The sequence below is a fragment of the Anabas testudineus genome, chromosome 10 (genome assembly GCF_900324465.2).
Source record: "Anabas testudineus chromosome 10, fAnaTes1.2, whole genome shotgun sequence".
Taxonomy (NCBI): Eukaryota; Metazoa; Chordata; class Actinopteri; order Anabantiformes; family Anabantidae; genus Anabas; species Anabas testudineus.
This window is the reverse complement of record NC_046619.1, coordinates 18,661,353-18,684,650: the sequence shown is the minus strand read 5'-3', so window position 1 is coordinate 18,684,650 and position 23,298 is coordinate 18,661,353. Positions and strand designations below refer to the sequence as shown.

Genomic DNA, 23,298 nt, shown 5'->3' with positions numbered 1-23,298 from the left:
AGTTCTTTATATACATACGTGTGTGTGTGTGTGTCTTTGGTAATAGCCATGTGTGGTCTGTCAAATCCTGTTCTGTGTTTTCTATTTCTGTTGCAACTCAACTATAAAACACTGGCACTGTATGATTGACAGGTTACAAAATACAAAACACATGGTGATGCATGGCTCAGTGAGAAGAGCATGATACAGTTTGGAGTTCAACATTACACTAGGCCTCTGAGATATGAGGCTATGGATACTTATAGTGTGCATGTATAATACATTCATGTTGGCCAAACTTTGGGTTTGAAACAGAAATATAAAAAAATAAATGTTTTCAAGAAGTGCATCTGTACATTATAATAAAATACTAGCAATTTGAAGGTGCAATTCCAATACATCTATTTAAAGGCTATTTATAATCATATATTACATTATCAAGCTTAGAATATTGTTTTTTCCCTTGCTTGGAGGAAAATACAGTTTGATAACAATATCCTCAGATTTGCTACTGAACAATTCACTAATGCAGCAGAAAACTGGTTGTCCGTTAAGGAAACCACGCTCTGAATTGTGCTGTCCTCTAGTGAAGCTGGGTGTATTTCACTGACACGGAAGCTAATGCTAACCGTGTCAGAGAAAGACAGGGGATGTCAAAGGCGATGCCTGACATCAGCTGTATAATGGCCGGGATTTACTGATAAATCAGGGGTCTCACATTGGCAGTATTTTGTGACTTAAGTGGGCCGTTCTTCCATGGCAGTCTGGACTAGACAGTATATCTCTCCCTCTGTCCCTCTGTATAACTGATTATGTCTCTTTCAGGTGTGTTCTTCCTCTTTTGTTCCTTTTGTTTGTGTTCTAAAAGTTTTCAATAGCACAGTCATGTCATCTTAGTGGGAAGAGGAATAAAAAATATGTCTAATTATAAGGCCACAGGGAGAAAAACGTGAGAAACAGTGAGAAACCTGTATCTATAACCACCAGTTCCCAGGTGATCAGTAACAGAGAAAAACAGACAGAATGTGACTAACACAAAGTACAACTACAAAAATACAAAGTTGTTACCAGCAGGCATCTACTATTGGAGATACACACATACAAAACTTATAATTAAGTCAGTTGTGCCAAATAGTATGATTTGTAGTTTCTAGTGAATATACTGTATGTACAGTACCATCAGCATATTCAGTGCGCCATCCTCTGTAAGTCACACAGGAATATAGCCTAATAAATAAAGCAAAATCTCTTGATCCCAATCTAAATATTGTGAAAGGTAAGGCGGCACTTTTTGACATTTTTTCCAGACATGCTTTTATTTGTGTGATGGCATTTACCTCATCTGGCATTTCTGTTGTTTGTCAATTATCTTCATGGAGTTTGGAGGAGTTGTTGCACAGACGTGAGGATAGAAATAGGTTATAAAAAAAAAAAAGAACATAGAAATAAAAGTGTAAATATGATTAGCAGATATTAAGGTTGCTGTTTCAATCACTATTCAACTCTGCTTCGTGCTGCTGAAGTTTCCTATCCGTAAGATGTCAGCAGAGGAGCAGCACAGATGAATGTGAAACAGATGGACAGTTTCAAAAATGTATACAATGCTGTGGCTGTAATTCAGAAAGCATGTCCTCCCTGTATCAGTTGCACAATGCTGTGACAAGTCCAGAGGTTGTAAAGTTCAAACACAAAGAAAGGAAAAAAAAGGTAGGAGACTTATGGTCATCACTTTGGATGGCTTTCCCATAGATGAGGCAGACATTGAGACACATGTCCCCAAGAAATCCTTATAAATCTGTGAGCATGTCCAACATTTATAGATGGTGCCATTTATAGAGGGTGCCCAGTCACACAATCACCTGTGAAAACTTGTCTTCTTCTTTCTTGTGACCTTTCCCTCATGTCTCCCAACACTGCTTCATTCAACACATTTTGTTTTATTTCTTGAAAACCTTTCCAGCTCTTTACTTTCAGATTTGTTTGGAGGAGGAGGAGGAGGAGGAGGAGGAGGAGGAGGAGGAGGAGGAGGAGGAGGAGGAGGAGGAGATGAGGGGAATCTGAGCTGTATAATGTGTGATTGATAACACGCAGGCAGCAGAGACCAACATAAGAGGAAGAGAACAAATTTATTTTCCGTAAAAAAAAACAAAAGATGGAAAAGCACTGGAAACTGCCAAGGGTATTCATTTGATCTGAATGGAACCTCTATAAAACAAATTCCTTCTACAGCTATTTCAGTTCTTCACTTAAAGGCATTCCCCAAACAGCCCTTTGTCTTCTGTCCTGACAGTGCACAACTGTTAATTTAGCTCTTCTCATTGACTCCCTGTTAAATCAATATATAATATTACCAAGGATGAAATTTGGTAAGCATGACCACATAAAGCAGATACTTCCATGGCTGATGACAGATTCAGTCGTTTGACTGCTGTGTCTTCTACTACATCTTCTATTCAGAGCTAATTAATCACTTCACACTGATGTCAGGATCAGACACGCTGCAGGGGCCAAGCATGGGGCCGAAATGCATCTTAATGCTACCATAGAAATGTCTAATTAATGTTTTATGGTGATCATGTCATTGATAAAAAAAACAACCTAAGAATGTAATCTATATAAATGTACAGAATCCCTTGCAGTTAGGAAATCAATGGCTTCAAAAAGCCACAGAGGCTTTAGCCTGATATTACACTGCCATCTAGTGGTAAGTGTGGTTAATTATTACAAAGTCAAGAATAGAAAATTCATCATTAGCAAAAGAGCATTAAACTACACAAATACGATGTAAGATTGTTCAAAGAGTAATATTACATTGATTATGGATGTTGACGACCTTCTTATGAAGTTAACCCTCTTCAGGTTTAGCCGCCTCTCGACCATTTCATAGACTGATTACAGTGCGGATGCTAAGAAAGAAGAAGAGAAAGGATTAGGATCACTGAGGTCACAGATGTTCTACAGTAAGTCTAAATCCTAAAAATGAAACACTTACCTCTTCCCACTTTTCAAAAGGTCAAAGGCCACATTGATTTGATCCAGAGTGAGGTTGTGGGTGATAAACTCATCTAGCTTCAACTTTTTGTTCATGTAGTCATCCACCAGTTTAGGCACATCCTCCACGCTCTTCCAACCTTCATAAGAGGATCACAAAAGTAAGTCCTCACTAATCAAGAATAATACATTATTTAAAAGTATTACATGCTATTATGTTTTGGTGTTTTTGTACTGGCAAACATACTTTATTTACTTACTAGTGATTTTCTAGATAATGGATTCAGATGTCATGTTGTGTAATAGATACTGCTCATTGTATGACCAACATCTTTTGCTTAACTAAAACATTTTACACGTAGCTGCATTTCATATTGGTGTAGCTATTTGGAGCTACCGCCTCCTCCAAAAGAAAAAGCTCACTATAAAATCATCAATTGACAACAATCTAAATAATCAGTTTTTTTAGGGAACTTAACTTCCTTAAAATCCTTAATTCCATGATCTATAAGACCTGGTAACTTGTTTGAAGTTCACCTCCAAAATAAGTTCCCTTCAAGGTGCGCCCCATCAGGATCTTTTCTACCATGATGTTCATTGTTTCTGTCTCGGTCCATCCAGCAATCACACAGGTTCCCCACGCTTCTGCTGTAGACTCCAGTGCAGCATTCTGTGACAACACGAGGAACCAGCCGTGGTAATTACCAGTTTTAAAAAATACAAATTCACAAACTCAGTGTGACAGATGACAAGTTTAAATTTTAAATTGTGTCACTGTCCCCCACCCACCATGATGACTGGACTTCCAACACATTCCAGAGCATAGTCCACCCCCCCGCCTGTCTTCTCCACCAGAACCTCCTGGATGGCCTTCTCATGGTCTCTGGGGTTGATGCATTCAGTGGCTCCGAAGACTCTGGCTTTCTCAAACTTATCGGGGTTGATGTCAACGCCGATGATCCTTTTTGCCCCAGCAACTTGGCAGCCCATGACAGCAGCAAGTCCAACGGCTCCAAGCCCAAACACGGCACATGAGGAATCTTTTTCAACCTGGATGCACACAGTGAGGGAGTCAGCTCAGTCAGCTGATTGGATCCCTTCATCATGTTTGTAGACACTCTTCATATAGTGTATTTTACATCATTCTTTAAAACATACCCATTAGTGCATAATTATTTCAATGATTTGTCTACATGTCTTTAGTTACCTGTAACAGGTGGTATACGCTTTAATGATGCTCTCGTCATCTACTGACATCTAGTGGGGAAATTAACTAACTGCAGCCTTACACTGACGACTGGTGGATCCCAGCTCCCTTAATTACATCCACATCAAAGTACATCAGATTTCAAAATAGGATTTGAATGCAAGTGTCCAGATGATCGATATCTTCCTACCTTGGCTGTTTTAACAGCAGCACCATAACCGGTGGAGACGCCGCAACCGAGCAGACAAACTTTGTCCAGCGGTGCGTCACATCTTATCTTTGTAAGCGAGGTGTCGGGCACCACAGTGTACTGAGAGAAAGAACTGACACCTAAGAACTGGTACAGCTGCTGGTTCTTGTAAGATATCCTGCTCGTGCCATCAGCCATAACTCCCAATTGCATATTTGCCCTAAAAGTCAATAATAAAAAAAATATAATAATAAAAGACAGATAATGAAACAGCTTGACCTAGAGCAAAAGTGCTTGTCTGTGTGTAAAGCTGGAAATCACCAGTTCTTCCTGCACTGATTTGTTTTAGGACTTCTACATCGTTCACATTCCCCACACTGAGGCAGAAACAGAGGAATGACCTTATCCCCTGTGAAAACAACAAAAGTAAACGGTTTCAGTGTGAGTCGTGTATGTTTAAAAAGACAAATCAATTTGAATTAAAGCTCAGCTTCTACAGTTGACCTGGTGAGAATTTGGTGACCTCTGGACCAACGCTCTCCACGATTCCTGCTGCTTCATGGCCGAGCACTAGCGGGAATGGTCTTGACTTCATCCCTTTTCCAGACTCATACAGGTATTCCCAGTCTGTGTGGCACACACCTGTGGCAACGATCTGTCAATAGAGAAAACGTGCTGATTCATATTACAGCTTTAGGAGGTTGGTGTGCTTGAGTGCAGAGAGCATAGACAGGAAACAAGCGAACGCTTAGGAAGTGAAACATATCGAGATAAACAACAGGACGTGAATTTAAACGAGGAAGTCAAATGTATTCAAATGTCCCCAGATAGTGTTTCTCGGCTATATGATCAAAAAGCAAAAACTACAGTAATGCTCACTTCACCACTAAACTACAAATTATATTCTTAGTTACATTAGACACTGATGCAAATTCAGCATTAAGCCATTATGCTTACTATTTCATATAAATTTGACACAGTATATAAATAATAATTATTCACATATTTCAGTGTCTTGTAGACACATCAGGGTGGGGCAGCTGACCTTGATGCGGACTTCATGGACCTTAGGTGGGGCCACATCCACATCTTGAATGGTCAGAGGCTTGCCAGGCTCCCATGCAACTGCTGCCTTGCACTTGATCACCTTAAAGAGAATAATGCATGTGATTGTGACAATATGAGAGTCAGATGATATTTGAGAGGCGGGGCTGGAGGATTTTGGCTGAACTTGTAAATTAAAACTGGGATAAACTGCTATGATCATATTCATCCAGCTGTCAGATTCACATTAACATTAATATCAGTTTATGCAAACAAAAGTACAAATTCATGGTAGATTAAGTTTTTATTCTCTTACCTGACCAGCTGTTGACATTGTTGAATAATGTTTTGTAATTAAATTGCCTGTATTAAAAAAAATACAGATGTATTACTCTGCGTCCACAACTAGTCACACATACACAACTTCATCCCGTTTTATATCAACGCTAACGCTTGTAAACACCTCCTGAAGCGACTCCTGTCCTTGTTTTGATGAGTCGACCAGCTGACGGCTCCTTTAAGTGAGATAATCATGTGGACAGGATGTGAATTTACGACACTTCCCGACTGTGGTGAACGCTTTCCGGCAGCCCTCGGCCACACGTGTTGTCATCGCATGGAAGAGCTTCGGTGTAAATAGCTGTAGCTAGCTGATCAAAATTGTAAGTTATTTACTTTAACTATGTGTAAATAAGTGTTGCATGATTTTCAGTGTTTATATTTTGAAGTGAACACACGACTTATTGATTTATTTGAGGGTCGCTGGCTGAATTGTGTAGTTAGAGAGACTTAGCTGTGCTAGCATGTTAGCAAGAACTTGTTCCCAGTAGATCGTGAACTGTGTTGAGCTGAGCTTTGTGAAGCTCCATGCTACATTCGTCCAATCGTGAGTTCGCGTGTTTTATGATGTCGTTGTCTGTGTCTGCATTCATAATCCACATATTTTCTTTGTTTCTCACAGAGGATTTGAAGAAACATGTCTTTCAGAGGAGGAGGTGGACGCGGTGGAGGGAGAGGTGGAGGATTTAACCGAGGTGGTGGTTTTAATCGAGGTGGTGGATTCAGAGGTGGTGGAGGAGGCAGAGGTGGAGGATTTGGACGCGGTGGTGGCAGAGGTGGTTTTAACAGACAGCAAGACTTCGGTCCTCCGGAATATGTTGTTGGTAAGATGGATCAGAAGTAGTCATGTTGAAAACCAGTGAGCTGTGTAATCATGCACAATATTTTTAGGATAATGATTTTATTTTTAGATGGATCTAAAGGGAAGATTCAGTGCAATGAGTTAGAAATTTAGCTTCCACATGTCCTGAAGAGTTTCGCCTAGTTTCATGATCGTACTTTAGCACCATGAACCATGACAGACTCTTATGCAAAATGTAAATACTATTCACATCATTAGGTGTTGTATTTATTTATTTATTTATATGGAAGGCAAGAAAATGCAAAGTCAATTCTCAATAGTAATTAAACCCAAACTTAACATAGTGCTGTACCGATGGTCCACATTATACTTGATGCTCACAAAAGTTCTGCACTTGTTGTTGTAAACTTCTGCTATAATATGATAATATTAACTACTCAAGATATTTTATGAGGGATGTGAAACTTCTGAAGTCATCAATATCTCCGCTGATGTTTCTATTTATAAGTAAAAAAAAAAAAAAAAAAAAAAACGAACACCTTCTTTATTTGTTGTGATACCATAGCAACCCGCATTGTGGTGTCCTGTATTTTCTTTGAGGAGGAATTGATACTGGGCCTTAGTCTTACTAAGGCTACTGCACAATTTACACAACTAACTGTGTTTCGATGTCTTTCCACTCTGCAGCACTGGGAGAGTTCATGCATCCATGTGAAGATGACATTGTGTGTAAGTGCACAACAGAGGAAAACAAAGTTCCCTACTTCAATGCCCCAGTCTACTTGGAAAACAAGGAGCAGATTGGGAAGGTGGATGAGATTTTTGGCCAGCTTCGGGACTTTGTATCCTTTCTGTAGCTCTTTTTTTGAGACTTCACCTCTGCACCCACTTTGAAGTATCACTATTGCAGCTCAAAATGCAGTTGATTCCTTAACATGTACTTGCAGTATTTTTCAGTCAAACTTTCTGAAAACATGAAGGCATCTTCATTTAAGAAATTGCAGAAGGTAATAAGCACCTGTAACATTTTAAAGTAGTGCTTTTGTATAGAGAAGAGCATTCCAGGGTCTCTGTATTAACCATACCTAACTTGATCATTTTCTTTTAGTTTTATATAGATCCAATGAAGCTCCTCCCACTGCAGAGATTCCTCCCCAGACCGCCAGGAGAGAAGGGGCCGCCAAGAGGAGGCCGTGGTGGGGGTAGAGGTGGAGGAAGAGGTGGTGGTCGTGGAGGTGAGTTGTCAAGGAACCTGTTGATGAATGTGTTGATTAGAGTTCAATTCAATACAACTTTATCTATTCCACAGTAATTAAATTATACAGCAGCTTTCACTAAATTACACAATCGCACCAAAACACAAAACTACTCAAAAATAAATCTAGCAGTAAATAAAAACAAATTATAGTTGTTAATAACATTTGTACAAATTAAGTTAGAAGTTGGCCAGCAGAGGGATAAAGAACTTTGAATAACGATTAGTCTTGGGGGAAGAGCATATTGACATCCTGAAGGCAACAGGGAAACTTTTGTCTGTTGAGACATGCTCTGGTAAATCCAGTATATTCTTGGTCTTTCTTCTGATTTGTTGATCGCAGTAAGAACCCAGATCTCTGTATTTGACAGCAGTTGTCTTGGAGCAAATCTTACCCAAGTTATTCAGACTGTTTCCATCTTTTACTGACAGGCTGGGAAACCAGCAGATAAAAGAAAACATAAGACCCTCAGTGAAAGACTGATTAAAGCAGCTAAGAATGACTGGACATACAGAGGAGTTTAGCTTCCGAAGAATGAGCCCTTTTCTGGCCTCACATTGAATACGGTGGATTCATGGAAACAAAAGATTCAACATTAAAGTCCAACTTAAGCTTGAGTGTCAACAATTGTACCCAGATACTTGAATAAGCTGACAGACCAGTGTTAAATTAACTCAGAGTATATATATATATATGAGATCCATTTGACTTAATTGGAATTATATATACATTCCTTGGGTTAATTTGACTCTGGTGATTCTTCTCCCATGTAGGCTCCCATGTATATAGCTGAATCTAATCTCATCTTTACTGTCTCTAAAATCAATACCTAATTTCTTGTTATTGGAAACATTCAGCTTTAGGATGTTATCACGCCATCCTTAAGACCCATGGTCCTGATCTAAACCTTAAAAGAGAGCCTATAATGCAGTGTCATGAGAATTGAACCTAATAACTCGCTACAGCTGTCAGTGCACATGATAAAAAGCAATGATGAGAGGACACACCCATGAGCAGAGCCAGTGTGTGTAGTTGTAGTATTGGACAACTGGCCACTAACTAGAAACCTCTTCACTTCACTGATTAATCTAGCTTAACTTTTTGTTGCTGTTGTTTAAGGTGGATTTCGAGGTGGGAGAGGAGGAGGATTTGGAGGTGGTGGACGCGGTGGTGGAGGCGGAGGCTTCAGAGGCAGAGGAGGTGGTGGTGGACGTGGATTCAGAGGTTGGCATTTTTTCCCCATTTTCGTGTTCTGACAATTTTTAAGTTGTCTTTCCACATGTGAAGGTGATGTAGTTTGTGTAAAATGCTTGAATTTATCATCTTCTTTCTTTACCTGTAGGCGGGAGATGATCAGACTGCGCTCGTCTGGTGTGAGCTTCTCACCTGTCTACAGCTAGTCCAGCAAAAAGGCTGTGTTCAAGGCCAGTGTCTGGCCTGTTGGATTCACAATATGGACATTACCTCTATTTGTAGAACTTGACTGGATTTGTTTAGTTTTATTTTTATACCAGTTTTTGGAGGAGTGATGGAACTTGTTGTTTTTAATTTGAAAAGTTTCATATTTATGCTTGTGCATAACAAACCGGGGACCTTTTCAGCCTGCCATGGAGGTTCATAGGGTGCCTTTGTGAACAGGCATGTCATTATCCTGTACTCTTTCTGTAAAAACATTTGGCCATGATGTTTGTGCTTTTGATAAACATTTCAGGAGACACATTGTTAAACTTCCATGCATTACTCTGGTCTGATGGAAATCAGACTATATGTGATGGAGTATTTTAATACTCATAATTTGGAAAATCTTAAACATATTGTTAAAAACCTTGATTAAAAGGTGCTCTGTAACCATTTGTCTCTTTTCCTTATTTCAATATACCTTTTAGTTCATGAGTCTTTGACGTTGTGAAGTAAAATACAAACGGTGTACTAGACAGTGCTTTTATACATATATGGACAAAATGGACAGTGACCACTTCTCACCCTTTAAATAACCTGACTGATTACACGTGTGAAGAAACGTGATGCTAATTACTAGACACACATTAGTTTAACATGTCCCTGTGGTCAAATCGTTTTACATACTGTATTTTCTAGGGGTACCATTACCTTTGCTGTAAAACTAATGCTAATATACACTTGTATATTACACTTGTATAATCCACAAGTAGTGGATTGTAAATAACTTAATAGCCACTTAAGTCACTGTTCCAGACAATAAATTCAGTCCATAGATGTAACATTAGCTCCTGAGATGTGACTTTTAGTTCCAGTTAGGTTTAGGTGTAAACTGTTAATTGAAGTTGTCATGAATTAATTTGACCATAGACAGATTGATGAGGTTCCCTATGATTTTCCTGCCATGGCGCACACACTCCCTGGTGGTCTAGTGGTTAGGATTCCCGGGTTCAATTCCCGGTCAGGGAACAAGTTTTTGTGTCATTTCTGTCCAGGGCCAGTTTCAATAGTTTGTACTGAAGCTACACCAGAAGATGCAAACCAATCACTGGCAAGAAGAATTAGAAGCCGAGGCTAGAATTTACCAAATAATGTTCAAAATATCTGAGACAAAGTTTCATGTACCGATGAGACAAAGATTAACTTTTACCAAAGTGATGGGAAAAGACTAAAGTTTGGAGAGAAACAGGATCTCATGATCCCAAACTTACAAGTTCATCTATGAAACAGAGTGGAGGTAATGTCATGGCTTCTTCTGGAACAGGCTCAGTAATCTTCATTGATGATGTTACACATGATGGCAGCAGCAAAATGAACTCAGAAGTCTAAAGAAACATTTTGTCTGCCAATTTAAAGAAAGATGCAACCATCATCATGCAGCAGGGGTGGGCTCAAACAAAAGGAGCTTTGTCCAAGTTGTGTATTAGATCCAGAAATAAACACCTGGAAATAAAAGCTGAAATGTTGATTTTTTTGTCTCATATTCATCTGTTGATGTCAAAACCAAATGTTTACAGTCTACAGCCAAAGTAAAGGAACTGGCCTCACTTTTCCAATACTTTTGGAGGGGGTTTGATACTAAATGCCTGTTTTCACATTCATCTGCTAAAGAGGGAACATCCCTTTGTACTGACCTTTATTGTGTCTTAATGTCATCATTATTATTATTATAATTTTTTAATAAAAATAATAATAATTATTATTATTATAATTTTAAATAAAATAATAATAATAATTATTATTATTATTATACTGTATCTGAGTTTAAGAAAGATATATGATGATGATGATGATGATTGATGACCTTCCCCTCTATTTTTCCATACTGTCCTACCACCTCCCTGGTGGTCTAGTGGTTAGGATTCGGCGCTCTCACCGCCGCGGCCCGGGTTCGATTCCCGGTCAGGGAACTACCTTTTGTATAATATTTTTGACACTGCAATAACTTATATTATGTGTGAGTCACACGGGCCATTTTAAACCTAATCTACTCCCATTTTAATTTTGTGCTTTTACTTAATTTACTACGTAAATGACGCTCAGTTTTTAGTTATTTTACTTATTTACTTACTTATAAGGTCAAACCTAATTTCTAATGTCAAGATTGAACTTTCACACTCAAAACTGTGATTGTTCTTTTAATTTATTTAATAATATTTATATGACATGATTCTGAATGAGAATAGAAGAATGTAAAAGAAAAATAATGAAATATTATTTTTTATTTCAAGTACTTTTATTCGTCTGCGTCACACGTCACCGACGTTTTCTCGTTTCTGATTGGCCAAGATGTGAACACCTTTGCGCCTGCGCCCCGCTCCCTCCTCTCGTGGTGAAGGAGCGATCATGGAGACAGCTGGAAAAGTGAGTAGACTTACTGTCCTACAAAATGCACTGGGGCTGTTTTTAATTCATTTTCTGAGGTGCGCTGGCGTCATTACGGTGGTAAAAATCATATATGTAGCGTAGAAAAACAAGATCAGTTGACGTGCACGACTTTACGCACGTTGAATGCACAAAGAGTAATAATAAAAATCACTTCTCCAGGACTTTGCACAGATCTGTGTTCAGCCGGTATTTGTAAGTTGCTGCAAAGCCTGTCCAGAGATTTCCGTTTAAATTCTTGGTTAAGTGCCATCAAAACGGGGCGTTAGCGGCCACTCAAACAATGAACTCTTGCACAACCTTGGATACAGGTCAAAGGCTAAATCGACCAGTGCTGTCATGGCTGCATTTATTAATTTATTAGATTTATTAGATTGAACAGACGTACTGTGATTTCCCCTCAGGTGATCAAGTGCAAAGCAGCAGTTGCCTGGGAACCTGGGAAGCCTCTTTCCGTTGAAGAGGTGGAGGTGGCTCCACCTAAGGCTCATGAAGTCCGAATCAAGGTAATGCAAACCAATGCATGGGTGATGTGGCTCTTACATACTAAAATATGTTAAAATATTCCACCTTGCATCTATAGCACCTGTGTCTGACTTTGTTGAAGTTAAATTAACGCTTTGCCTCTCAGCTCTTTGCTACAGCGGTGTGTCATACAGATGCCTACACTCTGAGTGGAAATGACCCTGAGGGACTTTTCCCTGTCATCTTGGGCCATGAGGGGGCTGGTACAGTTGAAAGTGTCGGTGAGGGTGTCACCAAGTTCAAGCCAGGTGAGGAACCACCAGTGACAATATTGAAACTCAAGCGTGACCATGCAAATAATTGAATACGAACTGCTTTTGTCATTTTAATTGTTGACATTTGTCTTTACCAAAGGTGATACGGTCATCCCGCTGTATGTGCCACAGTGTGGTGAATGCAAATTCTGCAAAAATCCCAAGACCAACCTGTGCCAAAAAATCAGGTAATGGTTGAATTTAAAGATCCTTAAGTTGGTGAAAACTGTTTTAGAGATAAAAGTGAAGTGTAAAATATATTTTGTTGTGACAGAGCTGGCAACCTCAATAATTAAACTGGCAGCCTCAGGTTTCCTTCCCCTGGGCAGCTAAATCAAAGCTCAGTCATTATGAGTTGGAGCTCCCGCCTTCATTGACATACACAGCAACTGGGTTTCATCATCTCCACATAAATAGAAATAATCTTTTCTCTGTGCTTCCACCCTGCAGGGTAACCCAGGGCCAAGGCCTGCTTCCTGATAACACCTCACGCTTCACTTGCAAGGGAAAGCAAGTGTTTCACTTCATGGGTACCAGCACTTTCTCAGAGTACACTGTGGTGGCCGACATCTCTCTGGCCAAAGTGAACGAGAACGCTCCACTGGATAAAGTGTGCCTTCTTGGATGTGGCATCTCCACAGGTTATGGTGCTGCTCTTAACACTGCTAAGGTGGGTATCACAGGCTGTTGGCCATGCAATAACACTGCCTCAGTAAAAAAGTAAAACATTTGTTGCTGATTTTCCTTTTCTTCTCAAGTTAGATGGAAAATTGTGAGAGCTTTAACTGTTTAAAGCTCTTCGTGCATATTGTGTTTGTCACACATTGCGGCTTAAACGCAACTGTGGAAAGTAATGCAGAATTTGTCAGTGTTCCCAGATTTCACTCTGAAATGGGTTACCCACATTAATCATTCAGATTAGATGTGAATATGCATTGTTGGCTGGGTAGTTTGTTTCGCAGTTGAAAACAAACATTGAAGCATTAACACTTTTATTTGCCATATTTTCCAGAAAGACTGACATGAAACCGTGCAGTCAGGGTGTGTGTTTCCAAGTTTGTCAGCTTTTTAAACACTTGTACCTGCAATAAAAATAGACTCAAGAACATTATTGTTATATGTAATTATGTGTCAGCTTTATTAGCTGAAACACATTTCAAGTTACATACATAAGGTTTTTTAATATTATTCTATAAAGTAGATTCATACATAGATGTTCTGAATCTTAAAGTCTGTTGTTCTTCATGCACACACAGGTGGAGCCTGGTTCGACATGTGCTGTATTTGGCCTTGGAGCTGTTGGTTTGGCTGTTATTATGGGCTGCAAGGTAGCTGGGGCAACCAAGATTATTGGTGTGGACATCAATCCTGCAAAGTATGAGAAAGCTAAGGAATTTGGAGCCACTGATTTTGTAAACCCCAAAGACCACAGCAAACCCATCCAGGAGGTTCTGGTGGAGATGACTGACGGTGGCGTGGACTATTCCTTTGAGTGCATTGGAAATGTGCAAATCATGGTGAGCCCTGCTTTCTCACATTTTATTTTGCAAAGCCTGAAACTCATTATATAGAGGCAATAATTAGCAACATGTCGGTTAAGAGTATATATATCATCTTAGATGGGTTGTTGGTGTACATAAAAGTGCATAGATAAATGTTCAATGTTTAATATAGTGGCATAAACAGCATATAAAACACAATTTAAAAGATGGTGCATAAGAACCAGAGAAAAATGACCAATGTGTTATTTTAGAGAGCTGCTCTGGAGGCATGCCACAAAGGATGGGGTGAAAGTGTCATCATCGGCGTGGCCGGAGCTGGGCAGGAGATTTCAACCAGACCATTCCAGCTGGTGACAGGCCGAGTGTGGAGGGGAACAGCCTTTGGAGGTGAGCGACTGCGTTTTAAAAAGCTTAATGTTGTCTGGCAGCAGTTCTAAATTTCGATGAGTTCAAGAACCTTTGAGATCTAAGATGGAAGTTCAACTTAATAATTAGACACAATGATATCAAATAGCTTTCTAATGAGAATGTATTTGTACCCTTGATGTAGTCGTCACACAATTGCAGAAAGGATGTTATTAAAGGCTTTAGCTTCAGAATGTAAAAAAAAAATAATATTGTAGTTTTACATTTTTTTAGCTGTTCTGTCAATTAACAAAATGGCCAAATGAAAATTCCAGTTGTTGAACCTGTTTTTATATTTACCCCCAGGCTGGAAAAGTGTGGAGAGTGTTCCTAAACTGGTGGAAGACTATTTGAATAAGAAACTGAAGGTGGATGAGTTTGTGACCCACACTCTGCCCTTTGACCAGATAAATGAGGGATTTGACCTCCTGCATGCAGGAAAGGGGTGAGAGGAAGGTTTAAATCAGCATTCTGAAAATAACTCTAGTATTCTGGGTTTTTTTTAACTAACATATTTTCATTTTTATGTCATTTCAGTATCCGCACTGTGCTGACCTTCTGAAATGCCTGAAACATTGACACCCTTCACAGACTGACATTAAACAAACTCCTCACGTAGTTGCAGCACTTATTTCTCTGCACTTGTTTTGTAACTTTCAGTATTGAAAAATAATTTTTATTAACAGCAAAATGCTAGTTTGAAACAAAGTGTGATTAAATTGGTTTCAAAATGCAGTTATTCTCTCCTTTTCTTTTGTCGCTTATTTAATGATCGATGTTATAATATCCAATTACATTTTATTTGTATAATATACAGAATTATATAGAAAGCCCAACAATCCCATTTGAGCAGCATTAGTCGACAGTGGAGAGGAAAACTCCCTTTGTAGGAAGAAACCTCCAGTGGAAGCAGGCTCAGCGTAGTAGAAGATGGAAGAGCATGTGAACCACAACCTTTAGCGTTAAATGCACATCCTAACTAAAATATCCTAATCATGCAATCAGAAATATTTCAAAATGTTGTGTTAACTTGATTATTTGTTCTGATCTTCTAAGTCTGTATGGTGTGAAATATTGTGTCATACTAAAACACACGTCAACAGGGGTGCCGAGATGATTATTTGAGAATGAGGTTAATAAGGTTGAGGCTTGGATTTTGCTACGCAGACTTTGTTTTGCAACTATTTATTTTCATCATGGAAAAGAAGTGATCTGGGTCGTGGCAGTGTCACACTGTAGAAATAGTGTTTCAACTCAAGCTAAAATACAAATAATCAGCAAAAAATAACACAAGTGAAAGTACAGAGCATGCAAAATGTTTTTTAGACGTATTCTGCATAATTTTAGAGATTTTATAAACTGAACTGAGTTGTACATTTAAATAGGCTGTGTATGTTTGTAAATGAATCTGCAAATGTATGCACTCCACATTTAAAATGTATTAACTTATTGAAATTAAGCATTTGGCTTCAGGAGCTGCAAAAAAAAAAAAAAAAAAAACATTTAATCTCAGGTATTTTCAGTTGAACTTCCCAAAAAATGAAGAAAAATTATAAAGAATCACATGAAAATACAAGGTCGGGTACTTTATTTGGTCTGAGTACTTCTGAGTACTTCTGAGTACTTCTGAGTACTTCTACTACTGCCTCACTACTTTTGCCTACTACTCGCGCATGCGCACTGCGGACTCCCAGCTGGCCCAATCAGCTATTTTAACAGACGCCGAATAGTGAGTGTGATTTCCAGAAGATGGCGACCGCTCTGGTGGTGAGTGTTTCACAGTTTGAGGGGTTTATTCTGTCACCAACACAATATGGGGATAAAAAGACAAGGTGTCGATGCTTTAACAGTCACAGACGAGACAGCTTCACTTATTATGTAACGTTAAACTTCCTGTAATTAACGTCAACACACAACTAAACTTGCTAGCTTAGTGAAACTGTACGACTTTAGCATTGTAGGTTTACGTTAGTGGTTCTTCGTAGCTAGTATCATCGTTTGTTAGTCGCTGTATTATTTAAAATAGATGTCATATAACGTGGGGAACCACGTCTGGAGAAAGCGGGGCTGGCCTCAGTCGGTGCCCCGAGATAAACTCTCCTCCTCGGATGAATGAACGACGCTTGAGTGGCGTGCTGGTAACGTTACCTGTCAACAGTCCAGCTCCACCTAACGTGGAAGTTTAATGTTCATGCTAACACAGTAGCTAAATCTCTATTTGTCCATATCGAGACTTCATTTTCTTACTATGTCAGGAGCAGGACCGTGCATTATCTGAGTAAAACTTATTATTACTGCTCCACTTCAGCTACAAGTCTGCAGCAGGTCCTGTGGTTCAACTTTATTTTAACTATGAATCCTGGTGTGAGCATGCTGTTCCTGATTAAAAGGAGGAGGCCACAGTCCTTTATATGTCATGGACATGTTATATATTTTTATTATAGGATGTGTATGTTGTAAATCTGCAAATGAATGCACCTAAATTTAAAATAAGTAATAAGTAAATGCTCTTTTATTGTGAAATTAAGCTTTGGCTTTAGGAATGGCTCAGGTATTTTCAGTTGACCTGCAAAGACATGTGTGTGCTAAATGTGTTTTGCACCCTAAACAAAAATGCTAATTACCCATACTGCCTATATAAACATAAATGCATCTTCCTTGTACACTTAAAAATATTACCACTCTGACTTTTGACATTTGTCTGAAATTATTTAGAGCAATAAACTTTTTTCCAGGCGTCAACTTCAGTTTCTGCAAACCCTGAAAAGGAAAGACACGAAACAACCATTCAAAAGGTTGTGAGTTCTGAAGCATACATCAAGCATCCATTACAGAACAAGTAAGTCCACAGTTTCCTTTTACTTTTTTTACATTAGTCATGAAGTTACAATTACATTTGCTTTGTGAGCCAGTGCGTTATTAATTTAATCTCACTAGTTTTATGGAAGATGGTAATGGAGCAGGTAATGCATCTAACTATAGTAAAGTAACTATGGGATTTTCTTTGCAGGTGGGCTCTTTGGTTTTTCAAAAATGACAAAAGCAAAACATGGCAAGCCAACCTTCGTCTCATCTCCAAATTTGACACAGTGGAAGACTTTTGGGCGTAAGTATTTTATATCTACATACTCTACATGACTGCACTGAAAACTGCTTTCAGACCTACTTACAAACAAGATTGGTTTCCAATCGGTCCAACTATTATATGCAGCATTTTCATTGCTATACAATTTCTTTATGACCTGTTTTCACTAAAACAAAACTGTTGTCAGTTGCTTGGTGAAATGTGATGGTGAAAATTTATATTGCACCATGTTTTAGTCAGGCTGAAAAGGGTTTTTGCAGTTGAGCGGAACCCATACTTCTTCTTTTCCAGATTATACAATCACATCCAGCTTTCAAGTAACTTGATGTCTGGCTGTGACTACTCGCTTTTTAAGGTAAGAGTGGCATTGCGTACCACAATCTTTTTAAAACTTAATTCTTAACTGTAATTTTAAAAGAATAATCACTAGTATTAGTACTAGATATTGTTGAAAGTTCCAGTAGTGTTAAATGCTCACATCCCCTGATGGTAAGAGATGTCACAGTGCTGAAACTGAGATAAAAGCGGTACCACGGTCTCTGTAGTGAGACATTCAGGGACAATACAGAGTGTACACCATCTGTGTTTAGACCCCTTAAAAAGGACAAACAAAAAGAATATGGAGCTATGAACTGAACTGTGGCTTCGGAGATTTGCTTATGGGTAAATTTATCATTGCAGTTTTCGTATTTGACATCCTACGTCAGCTACTAGCCATGAGCATCAGTCAAAGCTAAAACTGATGTCAGTGTTACAAGAAGCAGATGGAAAGATGGCACTCTTAAAGGTGATATGGTGGGGACAAATTATTTGAATTCTAACCAAGGATGGCCAATGATTTTCAAATATTCAAATTTTCTGTGACTATGGTTTTCTTTTAAACAAAGAGCCATTTATTTTTCTTTACTTTACTGGTACTGGTAAACAGCGCAATGACAAGGTCAGTATGCTACAGTGCCATATACAAGCTCTGATGGCATAACTGGACAGATTATACATGTGATCTGCAGAGTTGTTTAAAATAGTGTCTGCATGCATAGTGCCATTATATAAACAACTGGGGGAAAAAACAGAGTGGTGCTCTTCAAACTAAAATGATGGCAGTGTGGTATACAGCTAAAAACCTGTTGAATGAGCTTTCCACCCTTGTGCAACACTTGTTACTTGGAGATAAAATCTGAATATGCATACATGACAACAGGCTTTCAGCCATTTTTTTTCCTACCCTGTTCTAAGCATTTATTCATTTTAGACATTTAATGCTGCAATCTTTATTTTTGTACAGGATGGGATTGAGCCCATGTGGGAAGATGAAAGGAATCGACGAGGTGGCCGGTGGCTGATAACTTTATCTAAACAACAACGCAAATCAGATCTGGACCGCTTCTGGTTGGAGACGGTATGTTAATTCGAGGAATGGATACATTAACTAAACCATCATTAGTCTTATCCATATGTGGACAACATGTTGGCACATCACACTGGGAAAGGCACCGATGGAAATCATCCAAATCATTTCCATTTATTTACTTTGGTTTCATCTTTCTGATTTTAATGGGACACTTCAGCAGAACTGAACCATCTTCAAATGTTATTATTATAGCTGTGTTAGACTTGTGCATATTAAAGGTCATATGATTCTGGTCTGTGTAGACATTTAATGCACACGGTATGTATAACACTTAAAATTCAAGTGTCTGCTAAGGAAAAGATGTTTCAGTTACCACCTGTCACTGAAAATAGGTTGTTCCCCATTAACAAGACATATGGAAATGTCTGATTTTCCTGCAGCTCTTGTGTCTTGTGGGTGAAGCTTTTGACGACTACAGTGATGATGTGTGTGGAGCTGTCATTAACGTCCGAGCCAAAGGAGATAAAATTGCTATATGGACCACAGACTATGAAAACAAAGAGGCCATCACACACATAGGGTGAGCTTAAGATGACACAACTATTTATGTAAAATTACTGGTTGTCAAAAAACATTCAGCCATAGTGAAATGAATTTTAAACACATGCAACTGCAGTAACAATTTATTAAACCTTTTTTAACATCTCTCGCACACAAAGCACAACAACTACAAACAGATCCTTTTTTTTTTTTTTTTTTTTTTTAATGATCAGAATAACCAGTTACACAATCGTACAATTGGAAACATGAAAATTGTAAAAATGTGCTGTATTATCTTGAAAGCTAAATGTCCATATCCCACAAAGAATACATTGTGTATTTATATTATTTGGTCTTTAGTTGTAAAAACAATAACATCATGTATTCCCCCTGTTTCCCCTCCACTTTTACACCCATGTAGGTAATTCTGTGTCTTAGTTCAGTGGTAGATGATAACGGCTGGACAGAAATCCCCAGTATCATGCTGTAGCTTTTCAGATGTGTGTATGTACATGCTCTGGTGAGATTTTCCACAGCTTTATCTGTGGATGGTATCCGTAGATTAGTATGCTACAGCCTGATGGCGATGACATGGGCAAGGATTATTGTCGTTGCAGACTATTGTATGACTGTGTCTGCTATACATCCCTAAATAAAGGTTTAGATTTTCTTCTTATGTGCATTTCCTAATATGAAATGCTTGTTTGTCCTCTGCCTTTCAGTCGGGTGTATAAAGAGAGATTAGGCGTTCCACCAAAAGTCATCATTGGATACCAGTCACATGCAGACACAGCCACAAAGAGTGGATCCACAACCAAGAACAAGTTTGTTGCCTAAGGACCATTGTCGAGAATCATCAACCATTATATATATCTATTTCCTTTTCTGTTGTCAGCACAGATTTTGTGTAATTTGTCCACAAATGTAACTGGCATGTCTAGTGGGGAAAACATTTCTTCCTCTTCGTTTGCCTGTTTGTTGCTGGTTAACCAAAGCTTTTGTATATGGTGAGAGTATGTGTGCTTAAAATGTAGCACTTTCATTTTTGTTTGTTTTGTGGTGGTGGGCTGAAGATGGTGAGCATATGTTCAGGTAAAATGTAGCACCCCATGTTCAACGTTATGTTATGATGGGCTGAAGATAACTAAGGATGTTTTGGTGCCCTGTTTTCATTTTCTATTGCAGCTGTACATTTCTGTAAACTAACATCTGTGTGTGTATATCAGTTATCTGTCAAAGTACTTGATATTAAATGCAAAAAGCAAAGTGAAAAATGTTTAACTTTGTTAACAGCTGTAGGCTTTTGTTTGTACTGCAAACACCAGTTTGTCAATTTACAGTGTAAATGTATGGGTTTGTTTTTCCTACGAACTAATAACGATGCATATGGACAGAACTGAATTAAGAAAATGATGGGATTGTTTTTTTCTTTTTAGATTCATCTTCCTTTTGCCTGTTGTAATTGTAAAGATTGTAAAGAAAAAGGAGATTTATGTAGTTTAGGAGAGTGGAGTCGGGGGAACAAACTCTAAAACATGGTGCTTCACACTGAGTGACGACTTCTCACTAGAGAACAAACTTAAACGTTCACACTGAAATGGACCAAGAGCCCCCTCAGATAGCAAATTCTAGTTATCTTGTCATACCAGAGTATATAGCTTTCTATTTCATCACTTATTTTTTGTAAAATTAAAACTATTGTTTTTGTTCTTTGACAAGCCATATCAGTGTAAAGTGTTCTTCAGCCTGTTTGTGGGTTTTAAGGGTGTACTGCTTTGAACATTTACACAGAAACAGTTCCATCCCAAGTTTTTTGTATGTGATATAAACCAAAAGATTTTTTTTTGTTGAATGGTGCCTTGAATGTAACACGTTGACTCATATCTGAGGAGTAAATGTACAAAAACGTGCTGTAAATAAAAATGTACAGTGGATTCTTTAATAGTGTTATAAATTTAAAGTTTAATAACACTAATGCCAGCCTGTCTATTATGTGTTCAGTTCTAACAGAGGTTCAAGCACATTAACTCCCTGCAGTTAATCAGTTAACAGTTAATCTTTCTGCCCCTGGATGTCCTCCTCGTACAGGTCAGTGAGATTGTTAGGCCATTTATTATGTGGAAGTGTGCACGTTTGTGTGTATGCAAAGCAATCATGTCAGATTTAAATGTCACTCTAGGTGAGTGCAAAATGTGATAAACTGTCTTAATGTAATTAACTGTCTGATAATGTAATAATAGCTTTTGATGGATAATTTAATTATTTTCCTCTGCAACACAATCATCAATTTCAGTTATTGCAATGGGGAGATGTAAAACCAGACGTTCTATTATGTAATGACTAATTATTGCAATACATTGTTCTTGTGTTACCAGCTTCTCCAACCCTGTTATTCTTTACTTCAGCTTGACATTTTAGAGTCAGATAAGTAGTTGAGATGAGTGCGCTGTCTGGTCACAATATTAGCTGCAATATTTTCTATTGATCTATGTGAAACTTACTTTCCTGTTTTTGCATGTTTCACAAATTATCACCATTTAGAGGTAACAGCTGACACCTGGTATGTGTGAAGTTGTTGACTCTGATATCCTGACAGATGGAAGTGCTAAACCAAGCTAACACCTGTAGACAGAGATAACATACATGTGCTGCATTTTCTTCAGATGGAAACGAAAGGCAGATGCAAGGAAAACGTATAGCTCTCTACAGGGACGCTCTCTCTAGATTATATTCACATTTGAGAGTTTAGTCACAGGAGAAAGTATTGTTCAGATCCTCCACTTAAGTAATGAGCATGTCACTGTCCTTACATTTCACTAAAGTACAAATGCTGCATTAAATGTTCAATAAAGTAACATTTGATATTATAGAGATAAACTGTTAAAACTCCCACTCACACTGTTAAATTATACATTTATTACTGTGCATGCAGCTCGTTGATGCTGATGGGTGTAAGAAAGTCTCAAAACTGCAATAATCAAGTCCAATCTTTTCAGCTAATGCTGCTGTTGAGAGGGATGTCCTGGATCCACTGCTCATCAAATCAGAGGACACTTTGATGAGATGTCTTTATGAGCATGCTGACTGTTGCAGAGATCAGTAACCTACAATGACTCACTTACCCTAAATGAAGCTTCAAAGCTGCACTTCCAGCTTATTGTTAAACCATGGGCATTCGTAAGCTGCCTCCACTGTTCCCAAAAGGTTCGACTGACCAGAAGTCGACACTCTGAATTTATACCATATGTGTCAGTGGTGGATGGTTGAGGTCAGGACTCTGTTCAGGCCATTCGACTTTTACACCAAACTGGAAACTGATCTTTCTCTCTACATCTTCCCACCTTCATAATGATGTGTTCAACAGCACGCAGACCCATGAGTCATTGTGAAAATGGTTGATTTTTCTTTTCTTTATCTTTCCACTGGGAGGCAGTATAGCTACACACTTGAGCTGCATACTGTAATTTTTCAATCCTCCACAAACGTTTGGAAAAGGAAATTAGGATTCCACTGTGTGTGTCTCTGTTGCACACACCAGGGAAAGAAGATATCTGTAAATAGCAGCTGCATTCTTTATTTATTTATATATATATATATATATATATATATATTCCCCCCACCACCACCCTACTAAAAAAGACAAAAAAAAAAATCCACATTACACTTACCTCCATATTGCCCCAGGCAACTGTCAACCTCCTGCTCACCAGCCCCTGTACAGCGCACCAAAGGGGGACAGTGAGAGTCAGGCCCTGCACACTCCACTTGACTGATGTTTTTGTACAACCTCCTATGCACAAGTGCAGGAGTTAAAAAAAACCTGCATGGTGACATGACACTTCTCTGGACGAGGCAGCAGCATAAAAGGTTGCAGATAGGTGCTTGCATCCACAGGAGGTGCTGATTCTCTCTGTGTTTCATGACAGACAAGTCACTGAACTATTTCTTGTTCACAGGCCCTCACTAGTAGCTGCCTATGACGACT

The 23,298-nt window shown here is 38.6% G+C and overlaps 4 protein-coding genes and 1 non-coding gene across 5 annotated transcripts; 4 read left to right on the top strand and 1 right to left on the bottom strand.

The window, feature by feature from the left end:
• Window positions 1-2,086: 2,086 nt before the first annotated feature.
• LOC113160486 (alcohol dehydrogenase class-3-like) lies at window positions 2,087-5,937 on the bottom strand. The gene is made up of 10 exons (XM_026357771.1): window positions 5,875-5,937; window positions 5,728-5,774; window positions 5,413-5,514; window positions 4,872-5,022; window positions 4,689-4,776; window positions 4,368-4,587; window positions 3,760-4,020; window positions 3,508-3,640; window positions 2,972-3,110; window positions 2,087-2,885 (listed from the first exon to the last, which is right to left on the bottom strand). Exons 2-10 carry the CDS (start codon window positions 5,743-5,745, stop codon window positions 2,861-2,863), a joined length of 1,137 nt encoding a protein of 378 aa, XP_026213556.1. The 5' UTR covers window positions 5,746-5,774; window positions 5,875-5,937; the 3' UTR covers window positions 2,087-2,860.
• Window positions 5,938-5,982: 45 nt separating this feature from the next.
• On the top strand, window positions 5,983-9,661 carry gar1 (GAR1 homolog, ribonucleoprotein). The gene is made up of 7 exons (XM_026357773.1): window positions 5,983-6,073; window positions 6,373-6,574; window positions 7,240-7,394; window positions 7,500-7,559; window positions 7,661-7,787; window positions 8,928-9,032; window positions 9,151-9,661. Exons 2-7 carry the CDS (start codon window positions 6,388-6,390, stop codon window positions 9,159-9,161), a joined length of 645 nt encoding a protein of 214 aa, XP_026213558.1. The 5' UTR covers window positions 5,983-6,073; window positions 6,373-6,387; the 3' UTR covers window positions 9,162-9,661.
• A 1,443-nt stretch (window positions 9,662-11,104) lies between these two features.
• On the top strand, window positions 11,105-11,176 carry trnae-cuc. The gene has a single exon. It is a non-coding gene; the product is annotated as a tRNA-Glu (tRNA).
• A 389-nt stretch (window positions 11,177-11,565) lies between these two features.
• On the top strand, window positions 11,566-15,001 carry LOC113160487 (alcohol dehydrogenase class-3). The gene is made up of 9 exons (XM_026357772.1): window positions 11,566-11,630; window positions 12,056-12,157; window positions 12,283-12,424; window positions 12,531-12,618; window positions 12,881-13,100; window positions 13,687-13,947; window positions 14,184-14,319; window positions 14,644-14,782; window positions 14,875-15,001. The coding sequence occupies exons 1-9, from the start codon at window positions 11,613-11,615 to the stop codon at window positions 14,897-14,899; spliced, it is 1,131 nt and encodes a 376-aa protein (XP_026213557.1). The 5' UTR covers window positions 11,566-11,612; the 3' UTR covers window positions 14,900-15,001.
• A 1,030-nt stretch (window positions 15,002-16,031) lies between these two features.
• Window positions 16,032-20,772, top strand: LOC113161055 (eukaryotic translation initiation factor 4E-1A). Its single transcript, XM_026358553.1, has 7 exons — window positions 16,032-16,104; window positions 17,073-17,176; window positions 17,348-17,443; window positions 17,714-17,777; window positions 18,708-18,821; window positions 19,214-19,353; window positions 20,036-20,772. Exons 1-7 carry the CDS (start codon window positions 16,087-16,089, stop codon window positions 20,148-20,150), a joined length of 651 nt encoding a protein of 216 aa, XP_026214338.1. The 5' UTR covers window positions 16,032-16,086; the 3' UTR covers window positions 20,151-20,772.
• Window positions 20,773-23,298: the final 2,526 nt, after the last annotated feature.

Coding starts and splice junctions, on each gene's coding strand:
- LOC113160486 (XM_026357771.1), bottom strand. Junction 5,023..5,412: donor TCCATGAAGTCCGCATCAAG/GTCAGCTGCCCC, acceptor CTCTATTGACAG/ATCGTTGCCACAGGTGTGTG. Junction 4,588..4,688: donor AATCAGTGCAGGAAGAACTG/GTGATTTCCAGC, acceptor ATTGACTTTTAG/GGCAAATATGCAATTGGGAG.
- gar1 (XM_026357773.1), top strand. CDS start 6,388: ATGTCTTTCAGAGGAGGAGGTGGACGCGGTGGAGGGAGAGGTGGAGGA. Junction 6,575..7,239: donor TCCTCCGGAATATGTTGTTG/GTAAGATGGATC, acceptor TCCACTCTGCAG/CACTGGGAGAGTTCATGCAT. Junction 7,395..7,499: donor TTGGCCAGCTTCGGGACTTT/GTATCCTTTCTG, acceptor ATGTACTTGCAG/TATTTTTCAGTCAAACTTTC.
- LOC113160487 (XM_026357772.1), top strand. Junction 12,619..12,880: donor AACCTGTGCCAAAAAATCAG/GTAATGGTTGAA, acceptor TCCACCCTGCAG/GGTAACCCAGGGCCAAGGCC. Junction 13,101..13,686: donor CTGCTCTTAACACTGCTAAG/GTGGGTATCACA, acceptor ATGCACACACAG/GTGGAGCCTGGTTCGACATG.
- LOC113161055 (XM_026358553.1), top strand. Junction 17,177..17,347: donor AAGCATCCATTACAGAACAA/GTAAGTCCACAG, acceptor TTTTCTTTGCAG/GTGGGCTCTTTGGTTTTTCA. Junction 17,444..17,713: donor ACAGTGGAAGACTTTTGGGC/GTAAGTATTTTA, acceptor CTTCTTTTCCAG/ATTATACAATCACATCCAGC.